The 14,918-nt window shown below is 35.4% G+C and overlaps 1 protein-coding gene across 1 annotated transcript in view; it reads right to left on the bottom strand.

The window, feature by feature from the left end:
* Positions 1–12,793, bottom strand: part of LOC148956801 (limbic system-associated membrane protein-like) — a 91,522-nt gene extending 78,729 nt beyond the window's left edge. The window contains exons 1-3 of the mRNA XM_089092066.1: positions 12,772–12,793; positions 10,000–10,119; positions 1,628–1,701 (exon numbers count right to left, since the gene is read on the bottom strand). Coding sequence (XP_088948192.1) covers positions 1,628–1,701; positions 10,000–10,119; positions 12,772–12,793 — 216 coding nt within the window. The remainder of the gene's footprint in view (positions 1–1,627; positions 1,702–9,999; positions 10,120–12,771) is intronic.
* Between the last annotated feature and the right edge of the window lie 2,125 nt (positions 12,794–14,918).

Genomic DNA, 14,918 nt, shown 5'->3' on the forward strand with positions numbered 1-14,918 from the left:
ATGAGCCCTCTCCAAAGTTTACACAAACATCCCTTCCATAACTATATATGCCCCCAGAGCTTTACTTACAACGTCTGCCTCCGAGCCCTGGAGGGTTGCGTCGACAGGAGTTTTTCTTATCTGACCTCTGAACTATTTTTAATGAAATGGCTATTTTAAAATTTTTATCGGATGGGCTTGGGGTGTGTGTGGGGGGGGGCTAGTTGCCCTTGGATATGCTTTGACTCTTAAAAAGTGAACTAGAACTTTCCATTTCCAATCAAATGAGCCCTCTCTGAAGTTTATATGAGCATCCCTTTCATCAAAACCATATACGCTCCCAGGACAACACTTACAACACCTACCTCCCGAGCCCTGGAGGGTTGCATTGACACTGGAGTTTTTGTTAACTAATTTTTTAACAATTCTCAGAAAACCTGGTCATCTCAAAATTTGATGGGTTTGGGGAAGCGGATGGGTTTGGGGAAAAAAGGGCGTGGGGTGCTAGTTACCCTCCAATCTCTTTTGACTCTCAAAAACCGAACTAGAACTTTCAATTTCCAATCAAAAGAAACATCTCTGAAATTTTTACGAGCATCCCCTTCATAAGAACCATATATTACCCCAGGGCATAACTTACAACGCCTGCCCCCGGGCCCTGGGGGGTGGTGTCGACATCGGAGTTTTTGTTATATCATCTTAGAGCAATTTTAAACAAAAAAGCTATCTCAAAATTTTTATCGGATGCATTTGGGAAAAAATGGTGTGGGGGGGGGGGAGGACTGGTTACCCTCCAATATCTTTTGACGCTTAAAAAGTGAACTAGAACTTTCAATTTCCAATCAAACAAGCCCTCTCTGAAGTGTATACGACTATTCGTTCCAAAAGAACCATATATACCCCCATGGCATAACTTACACCCCTTGCCCCGAGGGCTTTGCGGGGAGGGTCCACTTCAAATACGTAGTTTTCAAAATTTTCAACAGCCTTGAACCTAATGGCTATCTCAAAGTTGCTATTGGATGTGTTTGGGGAAATAGTGGGCGTGGAAGGGGTGTTAGTTGCCTTGTAATCTCTTTCGACTATTAGAAGGGGCACTAGTCATTTAAATTTCCAATAGAATGAGCCCTTTTTGAAGTTTCTACGACAACGCTTTCTATACAAAACCTTATATGCCTCAGGGCATAACTTACAACCCCTGCCCTCAGGGCTGTGGGGGGGGGGAGGATTCATCCTCAAAGGCATAATTTCCGGAATTTTAAACTACGTTGAGCGAAATGGCTATCTCCAAATTCTGATTGGATGTGTCTGGAGAAGTGTAGGGCGTGGAAGGGGTGTTAGTTGCCTTCCAATCACTTTCGACCCTTAAAAAGGGCACTAGAACTCTCGATTTTCAAACGAATGAGCCCCCATTGAAGTTTATACGACGACCCTTCCATATAAAGTGCCTCTGGAAAAAAATAATAATAATAAAACATTTGAGCCGTATGGCCTTTACTATAGGCAACGCTATAGCGTTGCCTCTGATAGCAATGCGGTTGCTGCACCTGCCTAGCCTATTCTTATACTTGATAGTCTAATAAATAATCTAGGAGAATTAGTTTTCCTGGTGGGGACACTATACTACCGTAATTAATCGAACACTTACTTTTACGGAACCAATGAACAATCCTGCAGCATTTCCATCAGGTAGTTCTCGTTTCCACAAGCGAACATAATTCCCTAAAATAAAAGTTGAACTTTATAAAATTACACAGTTTCAAACAGTTCGTGGTAACGAATTGTAAGTAAGGAGCGGCCCGGCTCAATGGTAACCGAAACTCTAAAAAACGGCATTTTTATACCAATAGATACATCAAAAGAATTAGATTTTAATGCTGATTTAAAATATATAAGTTTCATCAAGTTTAGTCGTACCCATCAAAAGTTACACGCCTGAGAAAATTTGGTTGATTTTAGAAAAAAGGGGGAAAGACCCCCTAAAAGCTATAAAACCTTGATAAAAATCACACCATTATATTCAGCATTTCAAACCCCACTGTAGAGGTTTCAAGCACCTATCTACAAAAATGTGGAACTTCGCTTTTTTGCCAGAAGAAAGATCACGGATGCGTGTTTATTTGTTTTTTTGTTTTTTGTTTTTTTTTTCAAAGGGGTGATCATATCGACCCAGTGATCCTAGAATATCGTGGGAGGGCTCATTGGAACGGAAATTAAAAGTTCTAGTGCCCTTTTTAAGTGACCAAAAAATGGAGGGCAACTAGGCCCCCTCCCACGCTCATTTTTTTCCAGTCACTCGATCAAAATTTTTGAGATAACCATTTTGTTCAGCATGGTCGAAAATATGATAACTATGTCTTTTAGGATGACTTAATCCCCCGAAGTCCCCGAGGGGAGGGCTGAAAGTTGTTAACTTTACCCAATGTTAACGTATAGTACTGGTTATTGGGAAGTATACAGACGTTTTCAGGGGGGATTCTTTCTGGTAGATGGGGGGGGGGGTCGGGGGTTATAGGGGAGGATCTTTCCCATAAAGGAATTTTTCATCGGGGAAGCGACATTGCTATGAAGGGGGTTCCGGATTTCTCATCATTATTAAATAAAAAGATAAGAAATTAAATAATAAAAAAAACAAGTTTTTCAACTGAAAGTAAGGAGCATCATCAAAACTTAAAACGAACAGAAAATATTACGTATATGATTGGGTTCACCCCCTAGTCAATACCTCGCTCTTTAAGCCAAAGATTTTTTAGTAATTTCATAAGAGCTATTTATTCTAATTACCGGCCTTTGTGATTAAGGGGTCATTTTTAAAGAATTGGAACAAAATTCGAACTTTAGCTTAAAGAGCAAGGTATTGACTAGGGGGCGAACCCCCTAATATACGTATTAAAAATCTATGAATATATAAGTTCGTTACGTAAGTTAATTCGTAAGTTACGTATATTTATTACTAATAAAAACGTCCGTAAATAAAATTAAACAAGTTTCGAAAAAGCCTTTTAACCACATAAAATTAAAATTAATATCCACTTTTTTTTATTATTATTCATGTACGGTGAGGCAAAAGCAAAACCTGCGTCAATTCAAAAACGTTCAAATATTAAACATAAAAAAAAGGTTTTTTTTAACTGAAAGTAAGGAACGACGTTAAAATTTAAAACGAACAGAAATTATTCCGTATATGGAAGGGGCTGCCCCCTCCTCAACGCCTCGCTCTTTACGCTAAAGTTTGACTTTCTCCCAACTCTATTTTTTTTAAACAATAAAAAACTTTAGCGTTAAGAGCGAGGCGTTGAAAAGGGGACAGCCCCTTTCATATACGGAATAATTTCTGTTCGTTTTAAGTTTTACCGTCGTTCCTTACTTTCAGTTTAAAAAACTTGTTTTTTTTATTTAATTTTTGTAAGAGAGATAGAGGACGTATCTCCTCTTAGTAAGAGAGATAGAGAACGAGTCGAGAAAGTGTAACGGTTTCTCGCCAAACCCATACCGTATCTGAAACACCTAGCTTACCTCCACAGAATGCAGAGTCCACGTTTGCCTTTTTTTTCAGTTCCAGTGTAACAAAACTTATTTAATAGATACATACTATATCGTTGAGAAAAATTGATAATGCCATTCCATGCCTCTCCTTCACTTTCTTAGAATACAATAGTCCCCTCTAGTCTGACCCAGGATTTACCCACCATGTCAACAAAACAGAATAGGACAGAACTCTTCATCCACACAGTTGAAGATTAATATACTTTATTATAAATAAATCAGTCGAATTTGTGGAAGGTTTAATTTGCAAATGCGGAAAGTAAGAAAAAGTCACCTGGCTTGCTTTGGAGACCAAAATAAATTGTTTTGACTGTTACATACAATTAATGAATTATTATGCAATGTAAAATATATTTTTGGTTATAATAAAGATTTCATATGTAATATTTATTATGAAATATTTAGAAACTAAATAATTTAGGTTTTAACATAGTGTGTGGTTTGCATTTGTTCATTAAAAAACTTTTTACGCAAAACTAGTTAAATTGCCATGAAGTTCCTATAATTCTTTGAAGAATTAGCCTGTTGGTCGCCGTTTCTTCTAGATGCGTTAACAATTTTTGAAGCGCTCTTAAATGATAAGAGTGCGCCCTACCGCTTTCAACTTTCCTTTTCATGTGTTATGTATTCTACAATTTCTTATTTTGATGGAAGAAAGCTTCGAATTTTCAAGAAAAAATAAGTTGCATAGATTTTATTCATGTATTTAATTTTAGATATCGGATACAGCTTATGGATAAACTGTTCTGTTTTCATTTTTGATCTAAAAAAAATTGAGTCTGATGTGTCATGTCTATTATAGTTTGTCCACTTTTCATATTGCTGTTTATAATAGTGTCTTTATAAGATTAAATTTTTTTTTAAACAAGTTTTTTTAACTGAAAGTAAGGAAAGACGATAAAACTTAAAACGAACAGAAATTATTCCGTATATGAAAGGGGCTTTCCCCTCCTCAACAGCTTGCTCTTTACGCTAAAGTGTTTTATTGTTTAGAAAAAATAGAGTTGTGAGAAAGTCAAACTTTAGCATAAAGACAGGCGGACAGGGGACAGCCCCATTCATATACGGAATAATTTCTGTTCGTTTTAAGTTTTAACGTCGTTCCTTACTTTCAGTTAAAAAACTTGTTTTTTTTATTTAATCTCTTTAAACTTGATTTAAAGCAAAAGAAAAAAAACGGGTTTGCCTTTCTGATACCCTGGAAGTACAGATATTTATAGTATTTCTTAAAACTGAAGCACTAATAATTGAAACTGAACACTAATATTATATTAAATTTGTTAATAAATAGACTTGTTAATAAATGGGTATAATATAGGCCTATGCTCTAGTGCTATGATTATTAAAATAAGACTAAAGGGTATGCAGTACTTAAATACAATAGAATAAGTTTTTCAACTGAAAGTAAGGAGCAACATCAAAACTTAAAACGGACAGAAAAATATTAGCTATATGACTGGGTTCACCTTCTAGTCAATGCCTTGCTCCTTAAGCCAAAGATTTTTTAGTACTTTCATAAGAGCTATTTATTCTAATTAACGGCCTTTGTGATTAAGGGGTCATTTTTAAAGAATTGGAACAAAATATTGTTTACTTATTCAATGACAGTGAACCAAAATAAAAGCTGCATTAACTAAAAAACGATCAGAAATTAAATAAAAAAAACAAGTTTTTTAACTGAAAGTAAGGAGCGTCATTAATACTTAAAACGAAGAGAAATCGTTCCGTATATGAAAGGGACTGTCCCCTCCGCAACGCCTTGCTCTTTACGCAAAAGTTTGACTCTCTCACTCAATTCATTTTTTAAAACAATAAAAAACTTTAGTGTAAAGAGAGACGCGTTGAGGAGGGTACATCCCCTTTCATATACGGGATAATTTCTGTTCGTTTTAAGTTTTAATGTCGCTCCTTACTTTAAGTTTAAAAAACTTTTTTTTTTTATTTAATAACACACAAGTTCCAAGCACGTTCAAGCACAGGCCAAGGTGCTTCATTTGCTGGAAGGGGTTGGCAATTTGTTCCCCCATCAATAAGCTAAACACTAGGGAAGATGCTGAAATCCAGAGTTATAGGCTGTCCTTTTAAGGAAAAGGGCTACAAATAAAGATTATGGCATATTATTGAATTTAATGGTATATAATTTAGATATTTCAAACGCAACAGACCGACATTCTGTCGTTTTGATCCAAAGCCATACCTGCAGTCACAACAAAAATCGGTTTTGAGTGTAGAGTCAATAAAATTAGTTATAATAATGAAACTCTTTACGAACGATTTAGCAAAAAAAAAAAATCCTTGACAAATCAAAACTAACAAGAATCAAATAAAGTGTTTATTTCGTAAATAAATCATAAAGATAGATTTAGTCGTAAATTTTTTAAATGTTTATCTTGCTGCAATTCAAATTTTAGTGTCTATCTCTTGAAATAGGAGCCTTTTTAACATCACTTAGCATGGAAAAAAGCTGAATTTATAAATCGATCCAAAGAGCCCTCATTAGGTATCGATTTCTTTGCAGCACAGACTTCAGTAGATAATTCGCAGTAGTCCCTTACTTCTTGGGCGGTAAAATTGAGAAAATCAAAATGAATGAGCAGTAATGTTTTTTAAGTACTTTTTGACTCAAGTGAAACAAAATAAACGTAGTATTCTCTAATATCCACGTTGTCATGGTTCCAGCGATAGCTGAAACATAGTATAGAACAATACACGGCCTATTCTAACCAAAAGTTTATAAATACTTTTTTTTAACCGTCTAGTTAGAAATTTCTCCTCACTTGTGGGGCACTGGAACATTATAGAGAGCTGTTTTAGGGCTCATTTAAAAGCGAATTTTTACTCGAATTTTTATATCTAATCAATTTTTTTTTAAATTCGACATTGTGCGGTTGTCACAATGTATCATACGGGACGAACAAGTTTCCTTTGGGAGCCATTTCTAGAACGGAAGAGCTCGAAAGAATGAATTAAATGTAGTATCATAATCTTCATGGTTGAAAACCCTATGCCCGAGGTTTAAAATCCCCCCTCTTGTAAATTCACGCTCTCAGTCCCCTTAATGTTTTTCATAAATCGTCTATTAATTAGCAGAAGTATAATTTTTTTTTATAAATACTTTTTGATGACATACAAGGAGTGGAAAGACCAGGAAGCATGAAAATAGCATTGTAAACATCTCCATAGTTGAAAACATTGAACCCAAGTTTTACAATTCTCCCTCTTGCTTACTCTCCCTCCCAACCCCCAGTAAGTTTAATAAATCGTTGGCTGACTAGTAGAAGCAGTAGGCTACTTCAACATCGTAGAAATCTTCGTGATGAGCCATTTTAAAGCTCTTGACCGTACCTATGCACTCTTCGTGAACTCGTATCACGATTTCCATAATAATGTATCATATCATAGGCAGCGCAATAGTAAAGAACGATGTTGGCACAATGTATTATTATTATTTTTTTTCAAACGAGCTCAAACGAGCAGAAATTAACATGAGTGGGGCTTAAAACCCCAATGCCTTCCCAAGGCCAGAACATAATTTGCACTTTACTGAAAAAAATACAAATGAATGTGAATTGTCAGTTTAATTTTCATATACTGATATTTAGTAATCAATATATTAATATTATTTGATTTATTAAAGTGATAAAAGTAAAAAAAAATTATATTTTTTCTGTAAAGTGCAAAATATGTTCTGGCCTTGGGAAGGCATAGGGGTTTTGAGCACAATTTATGTTAGTCTCTACTCGTTTTGAGTTAGGCTCGATTATTTGTTGTAATTTATGTTCGTTGTGGATTTCATTTATTTGTCGATGCTGATTTGTGGTAGTTTCAAGCTTGGTAGATTATTTGATTTTATTTTTGCTCAATTTTGGTTTAATGGAGTTCTTTACTTTCCTTTGAAAACTTATTTTGTGGAAAAAATTTTTTTTCGTTAATGACACCAAAAATCGTCTTTTTGGCGCGGTACAATTCCTGACCCCTAATCCTGACACCAAAAATCGTCTTTTTTAGTGCAATATCTGGTAGGCTAATGGAAGGTTACCATACAAAACAGAAGTTTACAATCCTTTTTTTTACCGCTACTCCACTCAGCCTCTTTAACAACCAAGTAAAGAGCAAACCACAGCCCATGGTAACCGGAAGTTTAAGAGCACATAAAAAAAACTGTCTACCGAGAAAATTGTCGATTTACATAAGGAGTAGTCTTAAATAAGGGGAAAGTATAGCTTGAGAATTTTTCTAACAACGAAAACTGTCGCCCCATGTAAGTTTTTTAGTTAAGTAATAAGCCGTTTAAGAGCTCAAATACTTTAAATACTACTTGGCACAAAGCATCACAATGGGATTAATATCAATTAATTTTGGGCAGCCAGCTAGGCTATCAATTCTTGTATAATCGCTGAATTTGTCGTTATTGTAAGTCTACCCTCAATCTTTCTCGGCAAGGAGATTAAGTTAAAACTTTCAGATAGCTATAGTCTAAGACCAAAGCCGTATCCAGGGGGGACAGGGTTTGGATCCCCCCCCCCGCAAAAATTTTTTTTTGCCCAACTCGTAAAAACCTAACAAAAATGCATATAGACACATTTTTGATGCGTTTTAAAAGTTTTTTGTGTAGACTCCCCTGATGAAAATACTCTCCCCCCTAACAAAAATACCCCTCCGACTCCGAAGAAAAACACCCCTCCCATCCCGAATAAAAATAATCCCCCCTCCGAACAAAAATCCTGTGTATGCCCTTGTCTACGACATTGCCTATTTTGTTTCTACCTCATGTTGAATTGTAGCAGCAAAACTTGCCTTAATTTCTCCTGACAATGGTCAAAATGTTTCAATGACATAAGCATTATTATTAAAAAAAAAAATCTACACAATTTAAAAACAGTTTTTTTTTAGAAAGAATCCTAATAGAACGATTAGTTTCAGTTCAATGTGAAGGTGGTTTTTAATTTAAAGAAAAACACACACAAACCGTCAGTATTTTTATATGTTGATAAAAGCCTACGCTAATATTTCAGGATTTTAAAATTCTATTTTCAAAGAACTTTCCAAGGATTTCCAATTTTAGACCGTTTGAGCGGCAGTCAAATTGTTTCCCAGAGCACCAATTATGAAGCATTATTAAACCCTTGTGTCTGTTTTGTGCAATAAAGTGCTTCTTATGTTCTCATTTTCTTAGATGTAAATTTCTCTGGAATTCTTAGGTTAAAAGGTTATGACTAGCCTTTGCCAAGTCTACGGCGTATACGAATATGCGCTGGTGTGTTGAAACCAGATATGTAAAAAAAATGTTTTATCGAACTTAGTTTCAGCGTCTACATATTTAAAACAAGTTTTACTCGGATAATATCATTGATGTCTACTTTTTGGCTGATCAAAATTCAGACCCGTTTGTTGCAAAAAGACTTGAATTTAGCAATTGCAGCCTAAGTTCGTAGATTAGAAGGAAAATGACTCCATGTCACCTTCAGGCTACGAAAGTAATAACTTTGGTCTTTTGACCTAAATCTCACCTTGCCCCAAACGCATCCTAATACTTTAGATTTTGTGACATTTCCCCCCAATTGTCATTTAATTCGGCCATGTTTGGGACACTAGGGAGACTATGGGGAAATCACTAGAACTTGAAAGCAAGGCCGTAACCCGGGGGGGGGGGGTTACCCAGTTTGAGCCCCCCCCCCAAAATTTTTGACCGAGTCTAAAATAAGTCGAAAATTAGTAAAACCTAGGTAAAAATCAGTAAAATTAGTCGAAAACTGAGTCAAAAATTAGTAACCCCCCCCCCCCAGGAAAAAGTCAAAAATTAGTAAACCCCCCCCCCCCCCCGAAAAAAAAATCCTGGATCTGCCCTTGCTTGAAAGGAAAATGATACACCCTGGGATTTTGAAGAATGCGCTTTCAAAAGTAAACTGCCACCAGCAAAAAATACTGTGTTAAACTAAAAATTGAGAAAAATATGGATAATTTGTTTTAATTATAGCCGGTCCTCATGCAGCCCGTAGTCAGACTTTCATAGGCAAATTTGAGGAAGTTCGATCATTAAAATCGCAAAAATGCTTAATATTTTATAAATCTCTTTTTTCCTGGAAAATGAAAGTCCATGTGAAACCTAAATCCAGTCTTCTTTTCCTTTAATGGGTCTCTTAGAAATCACAACATCCAAAAATGTTCTACTTGTAAAGCCAGACACTCAATTTAGTCAACCTTACAAGACAACAGAAAGTCTCATGGAAATATCTTATCATTATTAATACATCTTGTTTACGACATTCTTTAGCCTATCATCTTTGACATGACCAACAAGTCTGTTTTAGCTTGGTGTAGTTTTTTACTTTGTTCCGCAGGTGGTTTCAAACCTTTCTTCAGCACAGCATATATGACAAAAGAAGCTCTTTATTGTGCAGCTTTATGGAACAAAAAGATTCCCTATGTAATCTTTGAAAAGCCATGATCTTACTTCACAAGTAAGAGATAAACCTGCTCCTATCTTGCCAAATAGCTCTTTTTTCTTTGATATAAAAACAGGAACACGTGTCTTTTCTTCATCCATTTCATTATCAGACTCTTCTTCATAATCCAAATCTTGGGCTGGCTTTGCTGACACAAGAAAAGTTAGGTACTTGTTAATGAAACGAAATACACTCAACAATTACGCTTAGGTTAGATCTCAGAAAACCGGTATCATGGCCACAAAGACTTGATTAGATGGGTGATAGAATGCATTGAACTTGTATAATTTGGGCTATATATTTGCATATTAAGGGGGGGGGGGTATGAGCACTGTCCAAATACTACAACCCCCCCCCCCCCTAATGTGCAAATGTGTAGCCCAAATTATATTATTATAAAAACTAAAGGTCCTATGAAGGGTATATTTCATTGGGATTAACCTAACTTCATTTCTTGGGTCTGTTTCGTTTAATTAACAAGCTAACTAATTATCAAAATTGTATTACCGAAATTACTTTTAATCACCAAAAATTAAAAATGTTAAATAAAAGAAAAATTTGACGTAAAAGACAAAAGCATAATCACAGGACTCAAAACTTTTATGTTAGTAATGACTGCTATTATTTATCTATCTTGCGTTTTATGTTTAAGTTCAAACATAAAATAAACCACAAGGGTGCTTGTTACCGTTCTGCATCACAAGGGCGCAATGCCATTTGTCACAAAGAAATTATAGTAGAGAGGACACTGATTCTATACATTAACTATTTAAAATGAAAAGTATCTCCACCTACTGAAAAATGAGATATAACTTTCGAAGTCGTATCCAGGGGGCGGCCAGGGTTTGACCCCTCGACACGTAAAACGTAGCAAAAATGCAAATAAACAAACTTTTTAATGAGTTTTAAAGTTTCTTTTTGTAAAATCTCGCGAGAAAACATCCCACTCCCCCAAACAAGACTCCTGGATACGCCCTTGGTCCTTATCTATAAAGGCGCATATAAATATCAAAGGGTATAAATTATTCAGACCATAAAAAAATACCTTCTGGCTAAAAAAAACTGCTCTTTTCCAGAAATTAGTTATAAATAATTATAAAATTCTAGATAAGCTTAGCCAACAGTTTAATTTAACTTGACTTTTGTTTTGCTTCGGTTAATAGTTTTTGAACGAGGGTTGCTGAAAACGCTATTGTTTAAGCAATGTATATATGCAAGGGATTAAGGATTAGATTAAGGAATGTATAGATGCAATGAGCTTTTTAATAGAATAGATGGAAAATATATAATTTGCGCTATTTATTTGCACATTAGGGGGGGGTAAAGTATTTGGACACCGTGAAGTTAGAAAACAATTCTTACTACATAATATACAGAATATTTGTACCTAACACATTAGGCATGCAGACCCGCTATATTTTACCCCCCCCCCCCTATTGTGCAAATATATAGCCCAAATTTATTTCTAAAGTACTATATTTTTATCTTACTTTGGTATATTTCATTAAGATCGAGTCTCAGAGAAACATATTAGAAGAGCATTAGGTAGGGCGTATATCATACGTGCCAGCCCTTTAGTCTTTTAAGGGTATAAGGGGGCGAAAGCTTGACTCTTATTTGTGGCAGTTTTTGTCTATTGCATCTATTCTGTTGAAAAGCAATGTCGAAAAGCTCGTTTTTGTAATTTATTTTCCAGAATGTAACCTATTTTCCAGTCCCTTTGAAGCTCCAGGCACCCCTCCGGCCCTCCCCCTTCTGGTTAAAAAGCTGCACAGCCTGATCTAACAACTCAAATTTGTAAACAAGAGAACAAAACGTCAAAAAGCTGTTAAGCATTCAAAAATCTAAACTGTCAAACTCCAGGCCAAAGAAAACCTAATTAATTAAGCAATTAAATCAACATCAAATCACAAGAGAGGAAAAGCCTGACAGAATTCTTTGGCAAAAGAAAAACAGATTTTTTAAACAAAGTTGAAAGAATTATAAAGCTTTTCTTATTTATAGGTTTTTCTGAAGAAGGTACCTCAGTCAGAATATACCAAGGATATCAAAGTATAATGACCCAGAACTAATACATTTGAGGGATGTTGGAAAAAATGGGGGGGGGATTCAAAATTTTATAAAGAATAATTTTCAAGGTCAAATACGAAAATTATAGCTTTTTCCGAGAACCAGTTCGACCCTTTAAAAAACAGCCTATTTTACCCCCAAATAAACAAAACTTCGTATATTCCCACGTATTTCCCTAAAGTCCCCCTGGTTTGATGAACAACTCTTGGGGACTTGGAAATCAGCATGTTTGTACAACTGAAAAGTTTTACAAGGTTATAGCAGTAGCTGCAACCTTGTTAAATACGGTTAGAATACTTGCGACAACGGCAATCACAACAAGTCAAAATTAAAAGTGAAGAACGAAGAAATATCTGGCTAGAAGATAAGCGACATCGAGAATTAAAAGGAGTCAAAAACAACAGTGGAGAACAAAGAAATATGCGGTTACAAGACATACGACAACGAGGAGCAGAACGAATAAAAAATGAAAGCGAGAAAAAAAAATATGTGGTTAAAATTAGTTGCCCATGATGATGATTTCCCGGTGAGCCAGTTAAAGCCAAAAAGAAATAGTATTTATCTGCGTGAGCCTTATGATTAGTCGTCACTTCAGGAAAACCAATGTCTAGGTTTATGCTCGTGAAATGTCCATGTGACATCAAGCTACTTAGATATTTTTCAGTTATTAGAAGATTTTTCTTCCCATTTTGATGTTGTAGGGCTATGTGAAACTTTTTTGTGCGAAAACCAGTCTCTTTCGCTTTATGCATTTCCAGGGTACAACCTACATGTGAAGAATCGTGCGCTCTTGGTGAAGGATGGGATGTGGAGTGGTATAAAGGATTATCTTAGTATATGGAGAACGTAAGGGGGAATTTTTTCAGTAGAAGTAGAATTTAATAATAAAAAGAATATAATTAGTATGGTGTATAAGCCGCCCAGCACTCCCTTGTGCGAGTTTACAGATGGATTTAATGAGCTCCTAGAAAAAGTCCCAAATGGTGTTAGTCATATAGTGATACGTGATTTTAACTTTAACTTATTGGATCTTTCTAGTCATTAAATAAAAAAACAAGTTTTTTTTTTAGCTGAACGTAAGGAGCAAATTTACAAATTGATCTAACCATAAATTAGTCCGTGCATGAGGTTGGCTGTTTCCTCCTTAACGCTTCAGGCTTTAGGATAATGAATTTCACGGTTTAAAAAAAATAGAAATAAGAGAAAGCAAAACTTCAGTCTAAAGAGCGAGGCGTTGAAGAGGGGACAGTCCTTTTCATATACGGACTAATTTCTGTTCGTTTTAAGTTTTAACGTCGTTCCTTACTTTCAGTTAAAAAAAACTTGTTTTTTGAACGTTTTTGAACGTTTTTGAATTAATGCAGGTTTTGATTTTGGCTCACCGTGCATGAATAATAAAAAAAAAAATTTGCATATTAATTTTACTTTTATTTGGTTAAATGGCTTTCTCGAAACTTGTTTAATTTTATTTACGAACGTTTTATTAGTAATAAATATACACAAATTACGAATTAACTTACTTAACGAACTTCTATATTCTTATATTTTTAATACGTATATTAGGGGGCTCGCCCCCTAGTCAATACCTCGCTCTATAAGCTAAAGTTCGAATTTTGTTCCAATTCTTTAAAAATGACCCCTTAATTTTTTTTAGAATAGCCGTTTTTTAGAATAAATAGCTCTTATGAAAGCACTAAAAAATCTTTGGCTTAAAGAGCGAGGTATTGACTAGGGAGTGAACCCAATCATACACGTAATAGTTTCTGTTCGTTTTAAGTTTTGATGTTACTTCTTATTTTCAGTTGGAAAACTTGTTTTTTATATTTAATTTCTGATCTTTTTTTAAATAATGCTGGGAAATCTGGCGCCCCTTCATAGCAATGCCCCTTCCCCCATGAAAACTTCCCTCGTGGAAAGATCCTCCCACATAACCCCCGACCAACCCACTCCCAGACGACCAGAAAAAAATCCCCCCTGAAAACGTCTGTATACTTCCTAATAACCAATACTATATGTTAACATTGGGTAAAGTCCATAACTTTCATCCTTCCCCCCGGGGACTTTGGGGGATTAAGTCATCCTAAAGGACATAGTTATCATATTTTCAATCATGCTGAACAAAATGGCTATCTCAAAATTTTGATCAGGTGACTTTGGCAAAAAAATGAGCATGGGAGGGGGCCTAATTGCCCTCCAATTTTTCGGTCACTTAAAAAAGGCACTAGAGCTTTTAAGTTCCATTCCAATGAGTCCTCCCACGATATTCTAGGACTACTGGGTCGATACGATCACCCCTGGGAAAAAGAAAAAAACAAACAAAAAAAAGAAATAAACACGCATCCGTGATCTTTCTTCTGGCAAAAATGCAAAATTCCGCATTTTTGTAGATAGGAGCTTGAAACCTCTACAGTAGGGTTCTCTGATACGCTGAATATGATGGTGTGATTTTTATTATGGTTCAATAACTTTTAGGGGGTCTTTCCCCCTTTTTTCTAAAATCAGCCAAATTGTCTCAGGCGCGTAACTTTTGATGGGTGGGACTAAACTTGATGAAAGTTATATATTTGAATTGAGCATTGAATTCTGATTCTTTTGATGTATCTATTGGTATCAAAAACCCGTTCTCTAGAGTTTCGGTTACCATTGAGCCGGGTCGCTCCTTACTTACAGTTCGTTACCACGAACTGTTTGAAAATGGCGATTTCTTAGATTTTATGATACCAAATGATTTAAATTCGCTTGTGAATATTCCGACGAAAATTACAAGTCAATGTGCAACGATTATCGACAATGTTTTTGTTCGTTCAGTTGATTTGAACCGAAGTTTTTCTGATGTGATTATGTTTCCTGGGTCTGATCATCTTCAACGGTCAGTCA

Source organism: Artemia sp. Qi Xiang Cuo, chromosome 1 (assembly GCF_049724085.1).
Source record: "Artemia sp. Qi Xiang Cuo chromosome 1, ASM4972408v1, whole genome shotgun sequence".
NCBI classification, from domain to species: Eukaryota; Metazoa; Arthropoda; class Branchiopoda; order Anostraca; family Artemiidae; genus Artemia; species Artemia sp. Qi Xiang Cuo.